The 22,348-nt window shown below is 46.0% G+C and overlaps 1 protein-coding gene across 2 annotated transcripts in view; it reads left to right on the top strand.

Annotated features, from left to right (window-relative positions):
- Positions 1-22,348, top strand: part of mdga2a (MAM domain containing glycosylphosphatidylinositol anchor 2a) — a 1,064,841-nt gene that overhangs the window by 916,305 nt on the left and 126,188 nt on the right. For both annotated transcript variants that reach the window (XM_038776329.1, XM_038776328.1), the window contains exon 12: positions 9,465-9,488. In XM_038776329.1, coding sequence (XP_038632257.1) covers positions 9,465-9,488 — 24 coding nt within the window. The remainder of the gene's footprint in view (positions 1-9,464; positions 9,489-22,348) is intronic.

Raw genomic sequence — 22,348 nt, 5'->3', positions numbered from 1 at the left:
ATTTCACCAACGTTTTTCCATTTTGTGAGTGATGCACGAGAACAATGGAACTTTACGCCGCCAGACATAAGGAGGTGGAAGCTTGGTACAAGGTTAGTCTTTGCTGCTGTTGGTAACCATGTGAGGGGCTGCCTGGCTTGTTAAGGAGGGTGAAACCAAGTGGTCAACGGCAGTAGCAACCTGAAGGTTATCCAATCTGGCTGACATGGAGGAAGCATTCTGATTGAGTGTCCTCTCTGATTCTGCATTTGTACACACACAGTGTATGGGGTTGGGCGCCCCTGAGGACAGAGTGCAGCAATTTGTGGTTCACCTTATTCAGTGAGGCTCCAGTAAGGAGTCAGGGAGGAAGAGAGTGGCAGCCACTGGGAACAGGGCTGAAGCACCCAGAGGCTCAGGATCGGGAGACATGAACAAGATGGGCTCAGAATGGCACACAACCAGCCCCGTTTGCATAGAAGACGCTATCTACCAGACCGGGTTTACCGCCAGCTCTACTTCCTAAAATTTTGGAGCAGCAGTGGTCACCAAAGACTGCACCTCTCCGGGGAGGTTGTCACCGTGTTGGAGGAGGATCAGAACACAATGGGAAGTGGCAGGCGCCCATTATTCTGGTGACTAAGGTCACTGTTGTTGTGATATCATAGTTGTGTTGTAATTCACTGACTGACCACTAGGAGTCTCGCTAGTATATATGTGAATGTTAGAATCGGGTGACCTCAGACTGACTACGAAGCTGGAGAGACAGGTTGCTTGTGCATGATTATACTGTTATTCATCTGTTGTTTTGTATATAGTTGACCCACAGTTAATGTTAATAAATCGTTTATAGCTTTAGCTACAAGAGGTCCTGTAATATAAATCAGGCCATCCGACAAGAACATTACAACTGTGATGCTGCATTTCCATACCATTCACTGTATCCTCCAGGGTTGCTGCCTTTAAAAGATGGAGCCAGCTTTGCCTGAGCCTCCAGCCTGCGCCTTCTAATTCACCGACTCCCCTGTCTGCCTGCTATCTGTTTCAGTGATGTCAGTTGAAGCATTAATATTGGTCAGGACTCATCTGCTCTTTTTTTAAATTGTGCTATGGGATCTTGTATGTCCACCATAAGGAGGCCTCAATTTAACAAATGCTGTGAAAGACAGCACCTCCAACAGTGGAACACATCCTGAGCATTGCCCTGGAGAGCCAAGCTAGGTTCTGTGCTCAAACCCCAAGGATGGGCCTTAAACCAACAACCTTCTGACTAGTCAACGGAAGTGCCACTTCTCAGCCAATTGGTGACACAGTTTTGTATAACCGAAAAGCTCGGTGTTACACTGAGTAGGAAAGTAAGAAAGTAATTAACATATTAACATTTGCATTTGTGACAACTGGGATGCTTGTGGCAAAATAATACATAATTAAACCATGAAACATTTTATTAAGATAATATCTCCCTTCCGATTCATGCAGCATTCTAATTTATTTTGGAAATGTAAAACTGTTTACGATTGGCAATATTTGAGCTGATGCTGATATTGCCGACTCTATAACTGTTTGTATAAATTACATAAATGCTCGGACGTAATCATTGTAATTAGAAAATGTTTCTGGGAGATTACATTGGAGAAAATCATGATTTTAATGTTGACAATTCATATTATTATTCTGATTGAATTCTGAATCCAATGTCTTTATGAATAACTGAAGCTACCAATCTATTGGTTGCCCTAGGGTAAATACAAGCCAATGTAATGGGGAGATCGAGTTTAAATATAGGAGGAATATTAGGATGGCAACAGTATATTTATTAAATCACAAGTTGTGCGAGCTCTTCAGATAGTCGGATCTCATCCAATTGCACTGGGAAACAATCACAGAATCCCTACAGTGCAGAAGGAGACCATTTGGTCCATCGAGTCTCCACTGATCCTCCGATAAACCATGCTACCTGGGCCCACTCCATCACCCTATCCCTCTAACCCCACCTAACCTTTGGACACTTCATGGAAATTTATCATGACCAATCCACCTGACCTGTCCATCTTTGGACTGTGGGAGGAAACCGGAGAACACGGAGAAAATTTTGTCTCTTTCCATTCTTTAAGCTTCTCAGTCCATCTGGTTTGCTTGGTTTCTCCGTATCGCACTTTGTCACTATTCTGAGGTCTACAGCAGTAGCTCAAGTCACTCACCACGCTGACTTGGAAATACATCGCCGCTCCTTCATTGTCGCTGGGGCAACATCCTGGAACCCCCTCCCTAACAGCCCAGTGGGTGTACCTACGCCTCAAGGACTGCAGCGGTTCAAGAAGGCAACTCAACACCACCTTCTGAAGGGCAACCAGGGATAGGCAATAAATGCTGGCCTAACCAGCGACGCCCACGTCCTGTAAAAATGAATTTTTAAAAAGGGGCACAAAAGTAAAATGCCCGCAGGAGCAGTGAGCATAGCTGAGTGCCTGCTGGGAAAAGGGCTTTGGGAGCAGCTGCATCCATGCAGATTTTCTGTGAAACTCCAGTTCCCTTACGTTATTGTCATCGATCCCAAACTCTGGCCGGAACTTTCTCCACCATCATCACTGCCAAAAGGAAAGAGATCATTGTTGCCCATCGCTTCCATGGGAAGATCTGATTTTGATTTGAGGACAGGTTTTCTTGTTGGGCGTGTAGTCGGCATCTATCTCGCAAAGTCTGAGAACTGCTGACTTCATCAGCTTACAATCTGTGGGTAAATTGTATATAAACTGTTGAAGAACAACAATTTGCATTTATAAAGAGCACTTAGCTGAGGTGGGATGTAGGAACCTTCAAAGAAAATTCAATGCACATATCAAATGTGAGCAAATCATCTATTTTCAACCGGATGACCTGTTTGAGATGTTGCCAATGTTTCTATTAAAACTACAGCGCTAGTACATTAGTAAACAACTGTAAGCAACTCCTCTTTTAATTACAGGACTTTTCTGTGGAGGTGAACTCCGTTCAAATTTTGTTTTTGTCTGTACTGTCCACCCTTAAAAGGTGCTCACTGTTGGCTAGGCTACGGTTCCACAAAGGTACATACGCCCACACAAAATATGATCCAAAGTAGGCCATTCGGGCCCTCAATCCCGCTCCTCCATTCAATAAGATCATGGCTACTCTGTATGTGTTGAGTTCCACATTCCCCATCTACCCCTGATAGCCTTTGATTGCCTTGCCCAACAAGAATCGATCCACCACTGCCTTAAAAAAAAAATCAGTCGTCCCACTTCCACCGCCTTCTGAGGCAGAGAGCTCCAACAGCTGCTATTGCTCTCTGATACCTTGCCAAGGAGAGAGGTTTTCAAATCTGAACCTTTCCAAATCTGAATGTCAGCAAGCTGCTCAGCTGTGGAACACACTGATGCTGCCCTCAAACCTTCATCCATATGTAGGTTTCTTTCTATTCCAGTTACTGAATACTGATTGTGAATGGGAACACAGGCTGATTTTCCTACACCTACCACAGGCTACTGTTTATTCCATCCTTTCTGTTTCCTGTCAACATCTGTCAGCTATTGATTGTGTTTGTAGCTGTTATTATGTTTTAATTTTGTATCATGAGTGATGAGATAATTGGACAAATTAATTAAAGGCTACTTAACAAAGGTTTATTGATAAAGATGGATGTTGTGTATCTCACAAAAATAATCGGAGACAGTCTTCTTTATAAACGACCGATTAGTCATTTGATGATTCTAGCGTGTAAACTTCTCGCCTTTTGAAATGTTGCTTTCCTGTCCAGACGTGAGAATTATGAGAAATAATTAAAGCAAACTCCAATATGTAAATTAAATATTAATCTTTATTGGATCAGACATACGAAGCAGAAAATCCATTCCTCTATGGCTGCACTCGCAATAAAGGTTCAAAGCAGGGTCAATGGAAACCATCGAACTTAAACGAATTGTCACAACAAACACACACACACGCACACAGGCATTCAGTTACACACACTTACACACACACAGTTATACAATCGCACACTCACTCACACAATCACGCTCTCTTGTAGTTTACCTGACAATATAATGGCCTTCTTACTAGATTCTCTCCCACGCACACACTGTTACATGCTTAAAAAAGAATATGCGTTCTCCTTGTCAATACAGTGTCCAAATATGTTCACAGGGAGTGACAAAACCTCGTCCATCTGACAATGTATAAGGCTCCCTTAAATATTCACCAGATGATGAATCGGGCTTCCCCAATGATGGGTCAGGTCCTCTTTAAATATCTAATTCTGAGCACATGACAGATTGTCCTTCATATGAATCGCGCTCTCCCTTTGATTGTCATTGTCTGTCTTGTCAGCAGCCTCGAGCTATCTGTTCCTTTCAATGGAGAACAGGGTGTTATATCGGCATGGCTTCACTGGCCTATCAATAATAACCACGGATAGTTCATGTTTTGATTCAAACTTATCGTTAAAGCTGCATAACCATGGTCATCTTTGAACTTCCTTTCAGTAAATTCCACATCATTTCAAAAACACAATAACCGTTAATTAGAAGCTTGAGGAACAGCATCTCATCTTCTGATTAGTCACTCTATAGACAGGGTGACCAACCCTCTTGGGTTTCCGGGAATTCCTATATTAGAGGCTCGTGTCCCGGCTTGTCCGCAACGCAATGCTTTTTTAAAAGAAATGTCCAAGGGGTGATTTAGGGTGGTCATTCTACCTACACTGCACATCTTTGGGTTGTGGGGGTGAGACTCATGCAGACACGGGGAGAATGTGCAAACTCCACAGAGACAGGGATCAGGGCCAGGATCGAACCCAGGTCCTCAGCACCACGAGGCAACAGTGCTAACCACTGCACCACCGTGCTGTCCTTGCACCCGCAATGCTAATGCTCCCGCATTTTCGTTCATCAAATTTTATGCACGCACAGAATGTACCCGCACATGTACACTCTGCTCTCCTCTCTGAGGCTCTACCCCCCCCCCCCCCCCCCCACAACCCCCACCCCCCCACTCTGACAGGTTCTCCAGTACCACCACTCTCTCCTTCCAAACCCCCCTCCATCTCCCTGCCCCAACACATTTGCCAGCACCCCTCTTCCTCCTGGTGTTGCAGGTTAGCCAACATCCCCACTTGGATGCCAAAGTGTCCCTTAATTTATTCTTTGGGAGTCGGTCACCCTGTCTGCAGCCATCCGGACTAAATAATGAATTCAACCTTCGGACCATGAACCCTGACTCCATTTTGACTTGTTATTTGTTGCCAAGTGCCAGTCTGTATTTCATATTTATGTTTTTGCCTCCGGACAAAGCAGTTCATAGTTTGCCGTAAACACTTTTTTTTTACACTGCAATCACCATCACTCTCCTTTCTTCCATTATTGCCGCATTAGGTCGGAATGGTAGCACAGTGGTTAGCACTGTTGCTTCACAGTGCCAGGGTCCCAGGTTTGTTTCTCGGCTTGGGTCACTGTCTGTGTGGAGTCTGCACGTTCTCCCCGTGTCTGCGTGGGTTTCCTCCGGGTGCTCCGGTTTCCTCTCACAAGTTCCAAAAATCGTGCTGTTGGGTAATTTGGACGTTCTGAATTCTCCCTCAGTGTACCCGAACAGGTGCCAGAGTGTGGCGACTAGGGGATTTTCACAGTAACTTCATTGCAGTGTTAATGTAAGCGTACCTGTGACAATAATAAAGGTTATTATTATTATTTCTTTGTTACTGTTCTCTCCCATCCGCAACCTCTCGCGTGCAGACCTCCCTCCTTCCCAACAGCATAAAATCACATTTCCACCTCCCTTCAGTTCTGGAGAGTCACATTCGACTTGCAATATTAACTCCGTTTCTTTCTGCACAGTTGCTGCCCGACTTGCTGAGTATTCCTACTTTCTGTTTTTGTTAACAATTGTTTGGCTGGATGGATCAAATCACAAGTGTCTAGCTGGCGAACCGCCTGATCAGAATTGTTTATTGTTCTTTTGACTACACAATATCTTTTCGTTGCTTCTCGCTCACATTGTCTGGCTTGGCAGCTCTGTTATGGGTTGTGACGTTCAAAAGAAAATTGGATTTTCCCCCATCAGCCCGTTCCAGTTGAAAGCCCAGCTTTTTGGCAAATGTTTGCTTTTCCTACGTTATCCATTTCAATTACCTGCAACTGAGTGGGAATCAAGAGAGATTACACTTTGATATATAACTAGTAAAACCTCACGAAATTCACTTTTCCCAGGAATGCTGATCTGAATGCTGATGAGTGACTAATCCATTAATTGACCAGTTCATTACGATTGGCTCTTGCATTTGTGAACAACCCGTTCACTGTAGTTCAAAGTAGCTCATTCCGTGAAGGGTTTCTGAGAAATATCTGTGGTATACTGTGAGGTATTATAGGAGCCTATAACATAGGAAAAGGCCTTTCAGTTAACTTCCCCTGTGCTGGCTTTATTCTACCACAATTAAAACGGAATCCAATTCCCCTGTTCACTTCCTGTAGCCCTGTACCATCCTTTGCTTCAAATACTTAGCGATTTCTCTCTAAGATGCAAACTCAGAGAATCATAGAATTTACGGTGCAGAAGGAGGCCATTCAGCCCATCGAGTCTGCACCGGCCCTTACAAAGAGCACCCTACTGAAGCCAAGCTACCTACCCTATCCCCGTAACCCAATAAACCCATTTAACATTTTTTGGACACTAAGGGCAATTTAACATAGCCAATCCATCTAACCTGCACATCTTTGGACTGTGGGAGGAAACCGGAGCACCCGGAGGAAACCCACGCAGTCACGGGGAGAACATGCAGGCTCCACACGGACAGTGACCCAAGCCTGGAATCGAACCTGGTACCCTGGAGCTGTGAAGCAACTGTGCTAACCACTGTGCTAACGTACAGCCCACTCTCATTTGCCTCAAAGATTCTGTACGGCAAAGCATTCCATGAGTTGATAACAACTTATATTCATTTATATAGTTCCGTTAACATAAAAAACTGTCCCAAGTCACAGTTTCACGGGAACATTATAACGCAAACTAGGCATTCAGTCACCTGAGGCGATATCAAAGCAGGTTGCCAAAACTTGATCAGATAGATAGAATGTCGCCGCAGTCTCAGAGGCTGACTGGTGCCGACTTAACCTGAGGGTCACCGCACCTCAGGTGAGGGGCAAGTTTGAGAAGGTTGAGAATAACCTCAGCCGGTACGGGAATTTAACCCGTGCCATTGGCATCACTCCACATCACAAACAGATTTATCTCATTATTAAAGATTGGGTTTTGTTTATTGTCACGTGTACAGTGAAAAGTATTTTTCTGCGAGCAGCTCAACAGATCATTAAGTACATGAAAAGAAAAGGAAATAAAAGAAAATAAATAATAGGGCAACACAAGGTACACAATGTAACTACGTAACACCGGCATCGGGTGAAGTATACAGGGGTGTCGTGTTAATGAGGTCAGTCCATAAGAGGGTAGTTTATATATCTGGTAACAGCGGGGAAGAAGCTGTTTTTGAGTCTGCGTGTTCACAGACTTTTGTATCTCCTGCCCGATGGAAGAAGTTGGAAGAGTGAGTAAGCCATGTGGGAGGGGTCTTTGATTATGCTGCCCGCTTTCGCCAGGCAGCGGGAGGTGTAGATGGAGTCAATAGATGGGAGGCAGGTTTGTGTGATAGACTGGATTGTGTTCACGACTCTGAAGATTCTTGCGTCTTGGGCTGAGCAGTTGCCATACCAGGCTGTGATGCAACCAGATAGGATGCTTTCTATGGTGCATCTGTAAAAGTTGGTAAGAGTTAATGTGAACATGCCGAATTTCCTCAGTTTCCTGAGGACGTATAAGCGTTGTTGTGCTTTCTTAGTGGTATCATTGACGTGGGTGGAACAGGACAGATTTTTGGAGATGTCCACCCCGAGGAATGTGAAACTGCTAACCATCTCCACCTCGGCCCCATTGATGCTGACAGGGGTGTTTACAGTACTTTGCTTTCTGAAGTCAATGACCAGCTCTTTAGTTTTGCTGGCATTGAGGGAGAGATTGCTGTCACTGCACCACTCCACTCGTTTCTCTATCTCCCTCCTGTATTCTGACTCATCGCTATTCAAAATCCGACCCACTATGGTCGTATCGTCAGTAAACTTGTAGATAGAGTTGGAACCAAATTTTGCCATGCAGTCGTGTGTGTACAGGGAGTAGAGTAGGGGGCTAAGTATGAAGCCTTGTGGGGCCCCGGTATTGAGGACTATTGTGGAGGAGGTGTTGTTGTTCATTTTTACTGATTGTGGTCTGTGGTTTAGAAAGTCGAGGATCCAGTTGCAGAGTGAGGAGCCAAGCCCTAGGTTTTGGAGCTTTGACATGAGCTTGACTGGGATTATGGTGTTGAAGCGGGGCTGTAGTCAATAAATAGGAGTCTGATGTAGGAGTCCTTGTTGTCGAGATGTTCTAGGGATGAATGTAGGGCCAGGGAGATGGCGTCTACTGTGGACCGGTTGCGACGGTATGCGAATTGCAGTGGATCAAGGCATTCTGGGAGTATGGAGGTGATGTGCACCATGACCAACCTCTCGAAGCACTTCATTGCAACTGAAATCAGGGCCATCGGGCGGTAGTCATTGAGGCATGTTGCCTGGTTCTTCTTTGGCACCGGTATGATGCTGGTCTTCTTGAAGCAGGGGGGACCTCGCAGCGGAGACAGGTTAAAGATGTCCACAAAGACAACTGCCAGCTGGTCCGTGCAGGCTCTGAGTGCACGACCAGGGACCCCGTCCGGACCTGATTTTTGTTTTGATAGATAGGTGACAAATTACTTAACGTAGATTCTCACTTCTAACGATGCTACGCAGATTTACATTGATTTCCCCAGGAACAGGCAGTGCTTCCCATGCTACCTGTGTGGCCCACACTGCATCCTTTATTTATAGAAGCAGCAGGACACAGACAAATATCTATCCTGTAATCCACTGCATTATTCTTCAACACCTTCTCAAAACAAGAATCACAAGGATAGAAAAGGTTCTCCCTACTTCCCCCGGACACATTGAAAGGTTATCCGAGCAGCTGAAAAACAAGCTTGAATACACAGGGAGCTGTGGCTTACTTACGTTTATATATTTGAAAAGATGGTAGCCAAAGAATATGCAAAAGTGAAAGATAACAAAGGAGCCGTAAACTTATCTCAAGAATTAGCACCACATTTATGTAATGTTTATAAATTACATGTTGTAGTTTACTGTAGTCGCTTATTTTAAAAATGAATCACTAACATTTGGTTTCCCCCTATTTGAATGTTGGTTTGATGTGACGATTGAGCTGTATCATGGTCTTGAGGGGCGAGAAGGGTGATTGATTGAATTAATGTGCTAAAATATATTTGGCTTGTTTTCTATCACTTCAAACCAAAGTAAGACTAAAAGACAATGATAAAATGGAATGAAACACTGTGGAGCAGTGGAAATCATGTATTAATATCAGGGCAACTCATGCTTGTTTTATTCTCTTTACAGCTCCCATGACGAATCCACATTTAGGTAAGCACCTTATTTTTTCTTCTATGGAGAAGCCACTATTGTTTGGTTAGTTTTGTGGCTGGAGGGTTGAGGCCACAGTTACATTACTTTGTATTTTGACTTGCGGCCACTGCGTGGTCACGAGGTACAATTTTTTTCAAACCAAAATGTCTTCACCTTCAGGCGCACCGACTCCAGCACTCGTCAAAATACTCACATTCGACGGCATTAAAAAATAATGTTTCTTCAGATCTTGGTAAAAAAATGAAAGCCTTGAAAAGATGTGTCCTTCCCTAGCTTTTGGTTTCTTCATTTGGTGGTTTCAAGCCTTTTCAGGCCTCTGAGCTCAATGTCCTGAAGCAGTTATTTTGTTCATCACCACGATTGAATGCTACAAACTGAAGGCTGAGCTGTTAGGATTGGAGATCAAATCACAAGTTAGACAAAGATTTGCTGTATTCTAGTCGTCCAAGTATTGTTATTAGTTGCTGTGCTCTTGCATGGAATTGGCAGCGTCTTGCAGTAATTAATGCTGCACTCATTGCTCGATAGTATCTGTATTTGTGCTCTGGTTGAAGGAACTGGGGAAGCTTTCCACATGTTGTGAGTAACACTACCAGTGTTAGCACCTTGGATGGGAAAAGTACGGTAACAGTCAGATCTTGGGGAATGGGCCTCATCTAGCAGTTGGTATTTAATGTAAATAAATGTAGTGCATGTCTTGTTATGCTCTTGACGTAGCATAAGCTCCTTCCTTGATGTGCACTCTGACAACGGAAGGTTCAGACTTGGAGATAGCTTTAACACGTTTATTAAGCTATTAAAAATTCTCCTACTTGGATTCGACTCTACTGTTAATCCTTCTATAGCTACTCAGACTGACAAACCAGTCTGCTGCAATCCACGTGGTGGGTGTGATGTTCACTCAACCCTGTGTCTGTACTCACTGAGTGTCTCCACTGGAAAGAGGAAGATCATGTGTGCTGTGTCCTTTATATATGGGTTGGTGTAATGCCCCCCTGTGGTAGTGTCACCTCTGTGTGTATCGTGAATGCCCATTGGTCGTGTCCTATCTTACTGACCTATTGGTTGAATGTCTGTGTGTCATGTCTCTGGTGCTCTCTCTAGTGTCTAGCTAGTCTACGTGTACTTACATTAACCCCTTGTGTATCTACAGTGATGCATATCACCACAGTGCAATGCACACTAATGCCATGCATCCAAGTACACGGGTTCGAGCCATTCAGCGTACCAAGGTGGAGGGGTCTTAGACTACAGTGTGGCTGAGTGGGGAATTGTTGCCCCAGTATTAGGGCATCCCTCAGCATGCAGTTCTGGACTTCGGAATGTGCCAGACAGCAGCACTCAGTCATGGAGAGGAAGATCAGCAAGTTTGAATCAGACCAAAAAGTGTCTTTCACTGAGTTCATGCTTGGCTTGGTGTAAATCCCTGTGAACAGCCCTTAAAGAACAGATTCTTGCATTGCCGGGCAACTCCGCAGGTGCCTCCACAAAAGGCACGGCACCTCTTTCTAGACCTGTTTTGCAAAGACATGCTCCAGAAGCAGGTAGGTGATGGGCTCTTTCCCATTGCAGCCACTTCAAAGGCAGTGTGTGGTAGGGACTGAGGTTCTGGACATGCACAGAGGATCTAACAGAGAGGACCCCTCTCACTGCCAGCCAAATTACCTGTTGGTACATTTTTGACAATGAGGCAGTCTGCCAAATGACTTTGAAAGTTTGGTCAAGGAACCATTCAACTGGATCCACCATCTCCTTTTCCCAGAGGGCCCTGAGGGCATTACAGACAGATCACTGCCCGATGGACATGATAATCGGAGGAGTTTTTCTGAGCAAAATGTTCGATAAGAGGCTGTGGTATGGCACAGTACAATGAATGTTGTGAAGGATGGATCTGGCCATGTTACTCCACGGTAGCATGGCCAGGCCCATCCTTTACAACACCAGGGATGGAACCTCAGCATTTAAGTGATATCTGGGGCCGATCGGCCGATGGCAGAATCGGGAAATGAGATTGGGTGAAGAATCAGTTCCTGAGGCCGAAATCGCGGCGGGCGCCGATTTCACGCCAAATCGCAATTCTCCCTTGCCTCGGCATTAGCGTCAATGTGCTCCAGAAGGCACGTACAGTAAACGGAGTTGGCATATCATTTGCGGGCCTGACCCATTATTCTCCAGGGCCTCCACGATTCTCCACCGCCAAATTCCATTCTCCATTGGCCAAATTCCCGACGCAAGGTTTACTAGAGAAAAATCGTGAAACCGTGGCTCCTGAGGGAGAGAGCGAGGGTATGGAAAGTCTCCAACATCGCCATAGTGTGCTGACAGTTGTGCTGCTGGCCAGGGGGCTTCTGCCAGAGCCGGGGTGGGGGGTGGGGGGTGGGAGTATCAGGAGGTGACCAGGAGGTGGGGTCAGGGTGGATGCACATGGAACACTTGTAAGGCAGCCATGCAGCTGTGCACCCCGCTGACTGCCCACTGTGAACTTAGGGCCACGGGTTATGGGTGTCCCCCCAAGCTACCCCCCAGTACCCTCAGGCCCCAACCCGCCCATCAGCCATATTGGCACGCTTCAGCACAACTAGTGCCATTTTGTTGGCTGGGTTGGTGTGTGTGGGGAGTGAAGTGTGTATATACAGCTGCAGCTTGTCGGCTTCTTAAGCGTCAATTGCGAATCCAACGAATCTGGCACCAATTCTCATTGGAACCGATTGTGTTCCACGTGGCCACATAGCTCTCAATATTTCCAATTTTTACATTATCTGAAAATTTGCAGCAAGTCTAAGGTAAGGACTTTCCATTCTGGGCCTAAGTCATGGGGCAGGAGCCAGGAGTGTTCCCTGCAGTGCCCAGAAAAACACCTCGGTGGGTACTAGATATAGTTCAGACAGAGTCTCTCATTCTGGTGGTCACCGCATAGACGTGTCCCCAACAAGAGGGGGTGAGTCAGCCAAGCTCACTGGCACTCCGAAGACTGCTGAGGTAGAGGCATCTGCAACATCCAAGTCAGATGTTGAGCCTCTGAGATCAGCCCTGCACAAGCTGCTGGAGATGTAGCGGGAGTTGGGGAAACATCAGGCAGAGTTGGTGAAGCCCTTCAACAGAATGGCATGCAATGGAGGAGTCCATCTGCCTGCTTTTCGATGAAGTGGTTCTGACCTGTGCGGCCATGGAGGTCTTGGGGAGGATGGTGGATTCCTTGGAAAATCTCGTCCAATGCAATGTCAAGTTTCTGTCAGAGATACATGCAGACCTGAACCCCATCGCTGCTGCCATGCACCAGATCCTGCTATGGCCACACGAGGGGACTGGGACACTCTCGACCTCCCTCTAGGTGCCCCTTCTCAAGGATTCCCCTGGAACTTCTCTGAGCGTGTCCAGCTCTTTGGAATCCCCCTTGCTTGTGGAGGCTTTAGCTTCATCTTCTGTGACCACAAAGGGAGCAGCTGTCCCACAACAGGGCTGCCAAAGTAAACCATTGGCCTCCCGGCTGCAGGTCTCCAGAGGGTGCCCGACAAGGTTATCCATAACAACAGGACAAACTGATCCACGGGTTTCCTCCATCCCTGCTGCAGATGTCAGAGGAACACCTGGAAGAAGTGGTGGGGAATTAAGATTAAGAAGTTTCAAGATCACATGTGGTTGCATGGTGTACATTATTGTTAAAGTCCTTACACTTTTGTAAATAGACTACACTTGCACTTCATGAGATCTGTTGTGGATGAACTGCAATTCATAGTCGTGCAGCTTGTGCGCCCACCTGCCCCCATCCTTAGGGGGCGACTCCAGGCTGGGTCTATGTCTCCTGGAATCATCCATGTGCAGGAAGGCAAGCCTTTTTGCCATGGCCCATGTGAGTCATTTGAAGCCTCTTCCTTGTGAAGCCTATCACACTCAGCATACCCTCCAGGACTCAATAATTGACATGACAGACCTCAGACCTCTCCCTCTGAACCCCTATCCTCTCCCCCCCCCCCCCCCCCATGCCCCTTCACAACTGCACTCCCCCGGCTCCCCTGCCCAAACACCGCCACATCCCTTCACACCTTCCCGTTCCATAAACCAGCTCACCCATTTCATCACCCACGCAATATCTCTGGTGAGGAGGACGTGAAGAGGCCTCAATGTAATTTAGACAAGTGCTTGAGTGTGTAAATATACGACAGATGCAGTATGACATGGATAAGTGTGAAATTATCCACTTCGGATGGAGAAACGGAATGGCAGTTATTATTTAAATGGTGATAGATTGAGAGCAGTTGATGTACAAAGGGACCTGGGTGTCCTTGTACACCAGTCACTGAAAGCAAGCATATAGGTGCAGCAAGCAGTTAGGAAGGCAAATGGTCTGTTGCTCTTCATTGCAAGAGGGTTTGAGTACAGGAGCAAGGATGTTTTACTGCAGCTGTAAAGAGCCTTGGTGAGACCACAGCTGGAGTTTTGTGTGCCGTTTTGGCTTCTTTACCTGAGAGAGGATATTCTTGCTATTGAGCGAGTACAGTGAAGGTTTACCAGGCTGATTCCTGGGATAGCAGGATTGTTGTATGAGGACAGATTGGGTTGACTAGGTCTCTCTTCAGGCGTTTAGAGGAGTAAGAGGGGATCTAATTGAAACGTATAAAATTCTGCTAGTGCTGGACAGGCTAGATGCAGGGATGATATTTCCCTTGGAATGGAGTCTAGAACAAGGGGCCATGGCCTCAGGATACAAGATATGCCATTTTTGGATTTGAGATGAAGAGAAATCTCTTAATTCAGAGGGAACCTGTGGAATTCTTTACCACATAAGGCTGTGGAGGACAAGTCACTGAATATATTTGCAAAATAAATAGATTACGAGGTTCGAAATGTGTCAAGGGGCATGGGGAGAATATGGCAGTATGGCAGTGTGATAGAGGATCAGCTATGATCAAATTAAATGATGGAGCAGGCTCGATGGGCCAAATGGCCTACTGTTCCTTTTTCGATGTCCTTATGTTTCTATTTAGCTCTCTGAATAAGCTGGTCTCAATAACAATGATGCTTACATAAATAAAGTGAAATGAATTTAATATTTACAATTGAAATTTAATTTTGAAAAACACTGATACCACCTTTGAGCTAGCTCTCAAGTCTTGGTAATAGAATTGGGCAGGAATGTAGAATCCCTACAGTGCAGAAGAGGCCATTCAGCCCATCAAGTCAGCACTGACCCCCCCCCCCCCCCCCCCCCCCCCCCCCCCGCCCCGCAAAGAACAATCTACCTAGGCTCACTCCCCCACCCTATCCCGGTTATCCCACCTAACCTTTGGACACTCGGGCAATTGATCATGGCTAATCCATCGAACCTGCACATCTTTGGACTGTGGGAGGAAACCGGAGCACCCAGAGGAAACCCACGCAGACACGGGGAGAAAGTGCAAACTCCACACAGAGAGTCACCCGAGGTGGGAATTGAACCCGGGTCCTACGCGCTGTGAGGCAGCAATGCTAACTGCACTGCCACCGTGTCGCCCACAGCTATTTGGCTGTGATGCAGAGATTCCCGGTTTGAGCAGGTGGCTCTTTTATAGCCTCCCCTCCATACCTGCTGCATTGTCAGCTGGCAATGGGTTTCATCAATGAAGTGCTTTCCCTGACATTGAAACACACAAATTCCCCCTGACCGTTACCAGAGGGAACCTGTGGAATTCAGAGGGAACCTGTGGAATTCTTTACCACATAAAATTTTATTTCTAGTCATGTTGGAAAAAACAAATAGCAAGAGAGCAGATGTGACACACATTTCCAGTTCTGCTGTCGAGAATAGTACACTGTTCACAAAATCCTGCTCATAGCTTCATGATACTGATGCAGGCATGGATGCACTCCTCTGAGTTCAGAAGAATGAGTTTCTTTTGATGCAATCATCTATCCAGGGGATGATCCTTACTCAGGAATTTGGAGATTATTAAACAGGAAAGAGTAATGCACTATTTATTTTATTATAAAGCTACAACTTTGATGAAATGGCAGGTTGCTCTCCCTTCTGACTGTCAGGCCTAACTGTAAGGCTGAGTCTATAGGCAATTGACAGGGGTGGGGAGAGATGAAATTGTGGAAAAGGTTTTCAATTTTTCAAGTCGACCCCTAAGTCTCTCATCCTAATGTTCCCTTTTTACTTATCTCCCATTGACATAAAATCTAAATTTAAGTTTTATAGCAGCTTTGTCTCGGGTAGGGAAGGGCGAGGTGACATGGTAGTTCAGCATATTTTGTTTTTTGTCTCAAGGACCTGATTTCAAAGCCTACCCAATCTAAGTTGACAATCAGTTGTTTATTCTGTCTCCTGGCTAGAAATAGTCCAATTGAATTGGGCTTGAAAAATCTCCAGGCGGATCCAAGTGGACGTGGGTCTGCGGCACACAACAAACCGGAAGAAACACAAATATTAGTAAGAGTCAAAAAGACTGTTGGAGTCTATTTGACAAATCCAAAGCTCAAAAATTAATTCTACCTGCGAAGCCATATCGCAATGTATATCCGAGATAGTGACATTCAGATGCAAACTTCCATGATACAGTCTCCATGATCTATATGGTAATTTGCTGCCAATCGTCCATGATGCTTATGTGAAATGGAGATACATTTTAATGTGTGCGAATGTATCGGTCTCTTGCTGCATTCACAATGCAATGGCCTCTATTCATCAACGCATAAGGCCGTGCTCAATTGTACCAGGGCCTGGGATCTGACATGGAGCTGATTATGTGTGTCTATCTGGCTGTGAAGAATGGGGCGGTGAACTTAGTAAATACGAGGAGCTGACTCTAGAAACTTGGTGAGTGAGCAAGCATGAGAGGTGCTTAACCCTAAATTAACAAAAAATCTGGGAGCTGCAGGAACCTCAGACATTGCTGCTTGTATGTTTGTTACGTGTGGCACCGATAGCGCCCATCAAAGATAGAAGAATCTTGTGCATCAATTGGTGAAGTCCACAGAAATCCACTTTCTCTGGCACCTCCCCTTGCACTTGCTGCTAGTTCAAACGGGTTTTTCATTATTGCAGTTGAGACTGCTCATGTTTGCTAGGGAGTAAATTTAATGGTGGCTGAAGCACTATAATTGAGGAATAACTGAAGTGGGAATTGTGAAAATAAGAACAATTAATGAATATAAGTTATGCTGGTATGACTGACAGATGTGGATGGAGTCTCAGTTTTACCACTGACCATGTTTATTCAACACCGTGATCAGCTCATATTCTTAATGTACTAAATTTGTGCTAATTTGAAAAATTCAGTTATTATTCATTACTTGGCAAAAGCAGAACAAGACCCAGAAAGCAAAAGCACGGCAAATGTATTCAGCAAATGAAATCGGCTTAATGCTCTCTGTACTCAGGAAGTCTGTATATTATTTAAATATATTGATGAGTTTAATAATCACTGTGGACACTAACTGCTGTAATAAATGTGTACTGGTAATTCCATCTGTGCTACATCCCTGTCTGTGATAATTCATTATTAATAACAGAGAACAGCCCAGTTTGCTCTGATATTAACCAGCTTAATTACAGAAGCTAAAGCTTAATTACAACGAAGGGCTTCTCCACAACTTCTCAACAATAAAATGCAGGCTTCAGCTGGAGCTAAGCATCCTTGGCATCCTTTCAAGGAGGCTACTTGTAATGGATGTTTGAACACTCCTTGGTTGCAGTAATGAAAATCAGACCGAATTTAGGTCAAACGAAATTGAAGACAGCGGAGATATATCAGGAACACATTTATTTTAACACGAGCAACCCACCCACTGTCGAACAGAACTGAAATCATGGAATTGAAAAGCTCCAAGGTGATGAACATGGAAAGATGGCCTTATCCTTGATTTAGGCAGGTTAAGAGAGTGGGAAAGAATGTGGCATGTGGACTATAATATGGAGAAATGTGACTTTTTGGCCATGCTAAATTGCCCCTGTGAACAGGGATGTGAAGGCTAGGTTATGGGGTTGCAGGGATAGGATGGGACATGGTTCAGTGCAGAATCCATGGGCTGAACGGCCTTCTTTTGCACTGCAGGGATTCTATTCTATGATTATATTCTCATGACACGTAGCGAGTCCTGTTGAGACTGCACTTCAAGAACCATACATAGTTTTGGTTTCCTTACATAAGGAAGGATATACTTGCCTTAAGATGAGTGTAATGTAGGCTCAACAAATTGATGACTGTAAAAACAATGATTGCCAATGATAAGAAATGGATAAGGGTAAGCCTAAATTCCCTGCAGCTTAGAAGAATGAGGGGCTTGTCTCATTAGTCTCAATAGGGGCTTGATATTTGGTCAATGCTGGAAGAATGTTTCCCCTCGCTGAGAAATCTATTTACAGAGATCACAAAGTCAGAATAAGGGTTGATCATTGAGGAGAAATTTCTTCAATCAAAGGGTTGTAAACATTTAGAATTCGCGACCTCCGAGAACTGCGAATATTCAATTATGAAATATTTTCCGGTCAAGTCATCAGTGGTTGTTTTGGGTACGAATGGAATAGAAAGTTGTGGGGATAATGGAAGAAGGTGTAGTTGAGGTAGAAGATCATTCTTGATCCTATTAGTAGGCAGAACCAGCTCAAGGGGCCAAATGGCCAATATTTGTTATTGTTCTGATGTTATTTGTAATATTTAGGAACAGATACAGTCAATATCTCATGTACCAGCAGTTGAAGGTGTTGATTTAATTGAATATATTACTGTTGAACGTTAGAACAGAATGGTTTAATGTTTACAAAAACTTTAATAATGCTTATTTAGTTTAGTTGCATCCTTCATACATTAAAAAACCTGCTGTGATCAGAAAATATATTAAATTCATTAACAGTTTAATGTGGATGATACCTAATGTTCATCATGTATCAATAAATGCAGTAATAATCTATTCAATCATATTAAATTAAAATGCAATTAGACAGATATTGGCATAGTTCTACAGTTATCAGTGTGATTACAAAGTTATTAAGGTGTAATGACAGCATTATTAATGCAAATTAATATGAAGTATTGCAGCTTTCTAATTAGAAGGATGGCTTCAGGATATTAACATGAGCCAGACCTACTGTAATTAGTTAATAATCATTTGGTAAAGAGCTACACTAACAATGTGTCACATCATAGGCAGTGAACTGTTTCATTCCATTTCATCCCACGTCTCCCGCATTTTAGTGTAGGCAGGGTTTCAAAAGATCACAGAATTGTTACAGTGGAGAAGAAGACCATTCGGCCCATCCGTCTGCAGTGGCTCTCCAAATGAGTATTCTGACTTAGTGCCATTTTCCCGTCTATTCCCCATAACCGTGCACATTGTTTCTATTCAAATATTCATGCGCCTCTACCACACTTCCAGGCAGTGCATTCCAGAACCAAACCACCCGTTGTGTGAAAAACCTTTTTCTCATATCACTTTTGCTTCTTTTGCAAATCTCTTCAAATCTGTGCCCTCTCCTTCTCATTCTTTTTATGAGTAGAACAGTTTTTCCCTTTCCACTCTGTTCAGCCCACTCATGATTTTGAACACCTCGATCAAATCTCCTCCTCCCTGCTCTTCCGGTGACGGCAGGCGGGAGGCAGTCGCATATTGGAGGGCTCTTGTTCGGGAATGGCATTTTTGGGGTTTAACGCCCGGTCCCAGGGGCAACAGAGGCGGCAAAAGCAGGGAGAAGGCACAGTGAAGGGAAATGTCGAAAATAAGTAAAAAAACAGCCAAGAAAAAAGCGGCTGAAAGGCCGTCAGGGAGTGGAAAGGTCACCGCGAGGACGGCAAGAAAAGTGGAGGCTGGGGCACCAGGGGAGGCCGCATTGCCCACGGCCGAAGAAATGACTAAGGTGATGGCCGCGGAACTCGATAGGCAGTTCACAAAACACATGGAGGTGATGAGGAAGGAGATGGGGGCGGTATTGAAAGTGCTGGTGGAGGAGGCGATTGCCCCGGTGAGGACGGCGGTGGCGAGCGCAGTAGTGGAGGTGCGGGAGCAAGGTGAGGCGCTGAAGGAAGTGGAAGAGACATTATTGCAGCACAGTGATCAACTTACCTCGATGGGGGAGGAGATGCGGAAGATGATAGAGATCAACAAGGGTCTGCAAGCCAAAATCGACAACTTGGAAAACAGAACCTGAGGATTGTGGGTCTGCCCGAAGGAGTGGACCAGTCTCCACATCTCCGATCTCTCCTCAACTGAATTTTCTCATCCCATGACCCATGTTGCGAACCTCTTTTGCACTCACTCTGATGCTTCAGAACTTTTCCAAAGTGTGGCATAATTATTGTACCCTAATTAATGCATCAATAGAATATATTGTTATGGGCCAGGGCTTAGAAACTCCAAAGTATATTATGAAGTTCACCTGACCTATGACCATTATGTTGAATTTGGCTAGGATGAGCACAAAAGCCTTTGCTTCGGGTGTGATTCATCAAATTTCCTTAGGCGCTTTAATCAAAACTAGGTTTATTCTGAGAATGTAGTTAACATAAATATATAAACACATCATGATTTTTTAAAATCAATTACAAACATGACGCCAACACAACAGCTCCAGTAATATATCAGTTAATTAATTCCGCTTTAGCTGTTCCAATTCAATATCAAAATCAAAAAAACAAAAACCCCTTTCAAGGGCGTGGCCCAGCACACTGTAAAGAGATAGATGAGGAGATTGTGGCGGCATTGGTGGTGATCTTTCAAGAATCACCGGAGGCAGGAAGGGTTCCAGAGGACTGGAATGTGGCTAATGTAACACCGCTGTTTAAGAAGGGAGGGAGGGGAACTTCCGGTGGCGGCGATGTCCGAGTGAGCCGCACATTCGGTGGGCTCTCACTCCGGCCGGCTGGAACAGCTGTTTCCCCGCGATAGCGGGACTACGGAGGCGGCAGAAAGGCTGCCTGGAACAGAGGAGGAGAGCGGGCTGCAGATGATGTAAGTGTGGGAGGCCAGCAGGTGAGGAAGAAGGAGAGAGAGAGAGAAGGAGGAAGCTGACCTGCAGGGTAAGATGGCGGACCCACGGACCTTCCTTCCTCCAGGACAAAGGGAAAAAGAAAAAGTGTGGAGTTGCTGAGGAGGGACAGCTTGGACCCACTTCAGATGCCCAAGAGGTAAAATTGAAGGAGCTGGGCGAAGGAAAGCGGCAGCGGAGGCGCTGAGGAGCGGGCTGCGGCATATGGAACAGCGGGATTCCAGAAAGCAGAAGAAGAAGGAGAAAAAGGGACAGAGACAAGGACCGGAAGAAAATTACCTGGGACCTAAGATGGCGGACACACGGAACCCGGACTCAGCAATCCAGCTGGCGCTGGATAACATGCTCCAGGTAATGAAGTCCAGTTTTGAAGCGCTGAAGCGGGACAGCTTGGACCCAATCCAGAAAGCGGTGGATCAGCTGAACCAGAGGCTGGACGCCCAGGATGTTAAAGTTAAGGAGCTGGGAGAAGCGGTGGAGGAGCAGGCGGATGCGCAAACGGTTGCAGCGCTAGAAGTGGACGGCCTGAAAGAGCGGCAGAGAAGACTGCTGGACAGAGTGGAGGAGCTGGAGAATAGAGTCCGCAGGAACAATCTGAGGATGGTCGGCCTCCCGGAGGGGGCGGAGGGAGGTGATGCTGCAGCGTTTGTAGCAGACCTGCTGAAGCAGCTGATGGGGGCCGAAGCCTTTCCGCGACCGCTGGAGCTGGAGGGGGCACACAGGGTGCAGGCAAGACAGGGGCGGCTGGGCGGACCCCCCCGCCCGATGGTGATTAGGTTCCACAGGTTCGTGGACAAGGAGCGGGTGCTGCAGTGGGCAAAGAGCGCCAGGAGCAGCACGTGGAATAACAGTGTGCTCCGCATCTATCAGGACCTAAGCCAGGAGGTGGCTCGGCGGCGAGCAGCCTTTAAGAATGTCAAGGAGGTGCTGTTCAAGAAGCACGTGAAGTTTGGTCTGCTGTTCCCAGCTCGGCTATGGGTCACGCACCAGGGTCAACACCACTATTTTTCCGAGCCCGAAGAAGCGATGGATTTTGTGAGGGACCTGGGGCTGGTCTCGAAAGGAGGCCCCAAGGACGCGAATTAGGGCCCGAGGATTTCTGTGGGGAGGAACGCCGAATGTGCCTGGACTGCTGCTCAACGGTTTGCTGGGCCAATGGGGCCAAGCGGAACATTTGAGACTCTTTCCTTTGTTCATGGACATTTATGTGCTTTTTCTCTTTTTTCTATGTTTTTTCCCTTTTTTTTTTTTTTCTTTTCGGTTTGGGCTTTTTGTGCAGCTCGCGGAAGACACTGGAGCCGGCTTGCCCCAGTGGGTGGGGAGGAGGGCGGGGAAACAAGGGGAATGGGACAGGAAGGCGCCGGAGTGTTGAGTCACCGGGCTAGCAGATTGGCTAGTCAAGGAAGTCAGATGGGGGGGAAAGCTACAGCCAGTAGATGGCAGGGGTGGGGGTATCGGGGGATGGGGTTAGGGGAGGGGGGGGTTGTTCTGCTGACGGGAGAGGGACTTGAAATAGGCACTGGAAAGGAGGTCGAGGGTGGAGGCAGCTATAGGGCGGGCCAGGAAGGGCGCGACGCACGGGTCAGGGGCTGGCCCGAGAAAGGCTATGGCTGACCGGCGGGGTGGGGGGGGTGGGATGTGCCCCCCAACCAGGCTGATCACCTGGAACGTCAAGGGACTGAATGGGCCGGTTAAGAGGGCGCGGGTGTTCGCGCACTTGCGGGCCCTGAGGGCGGACGTAATTATGTTGCAGGAGACACATCTGAAAGTGTCAGACCAGACCAGGCTAAGGAAGGGCTGGATTAGCCAGGTCTTCCACTCGGACTTGGACTCGAAGTCCAGAGGGGTGGCAATCATGATCAACAAGCGTGTGCAATTTGAGGCAGAGGGCATATCC

Source organism: Scyliorhinus canicula, chromosome 2 (assembly GCF_902713615.1).
Source record: "Scyliorhinus canicula chromosome 2, sScyCan1.1, whole genome shotgun sequence".
Classification (NCBI taxonomy): Eukaryota; Metazoa; Chordata; class Chondrichthyes; order Carcharhiniformes; family Scyliorhinidae; genus Scyliorhinus; species Scyliorhinus canicula.
The sequence above is the reverse complement of the archived record's forward strand: the minus strand, read 5'-3'. Positions and strand labels throughout refer to the sequence as shown.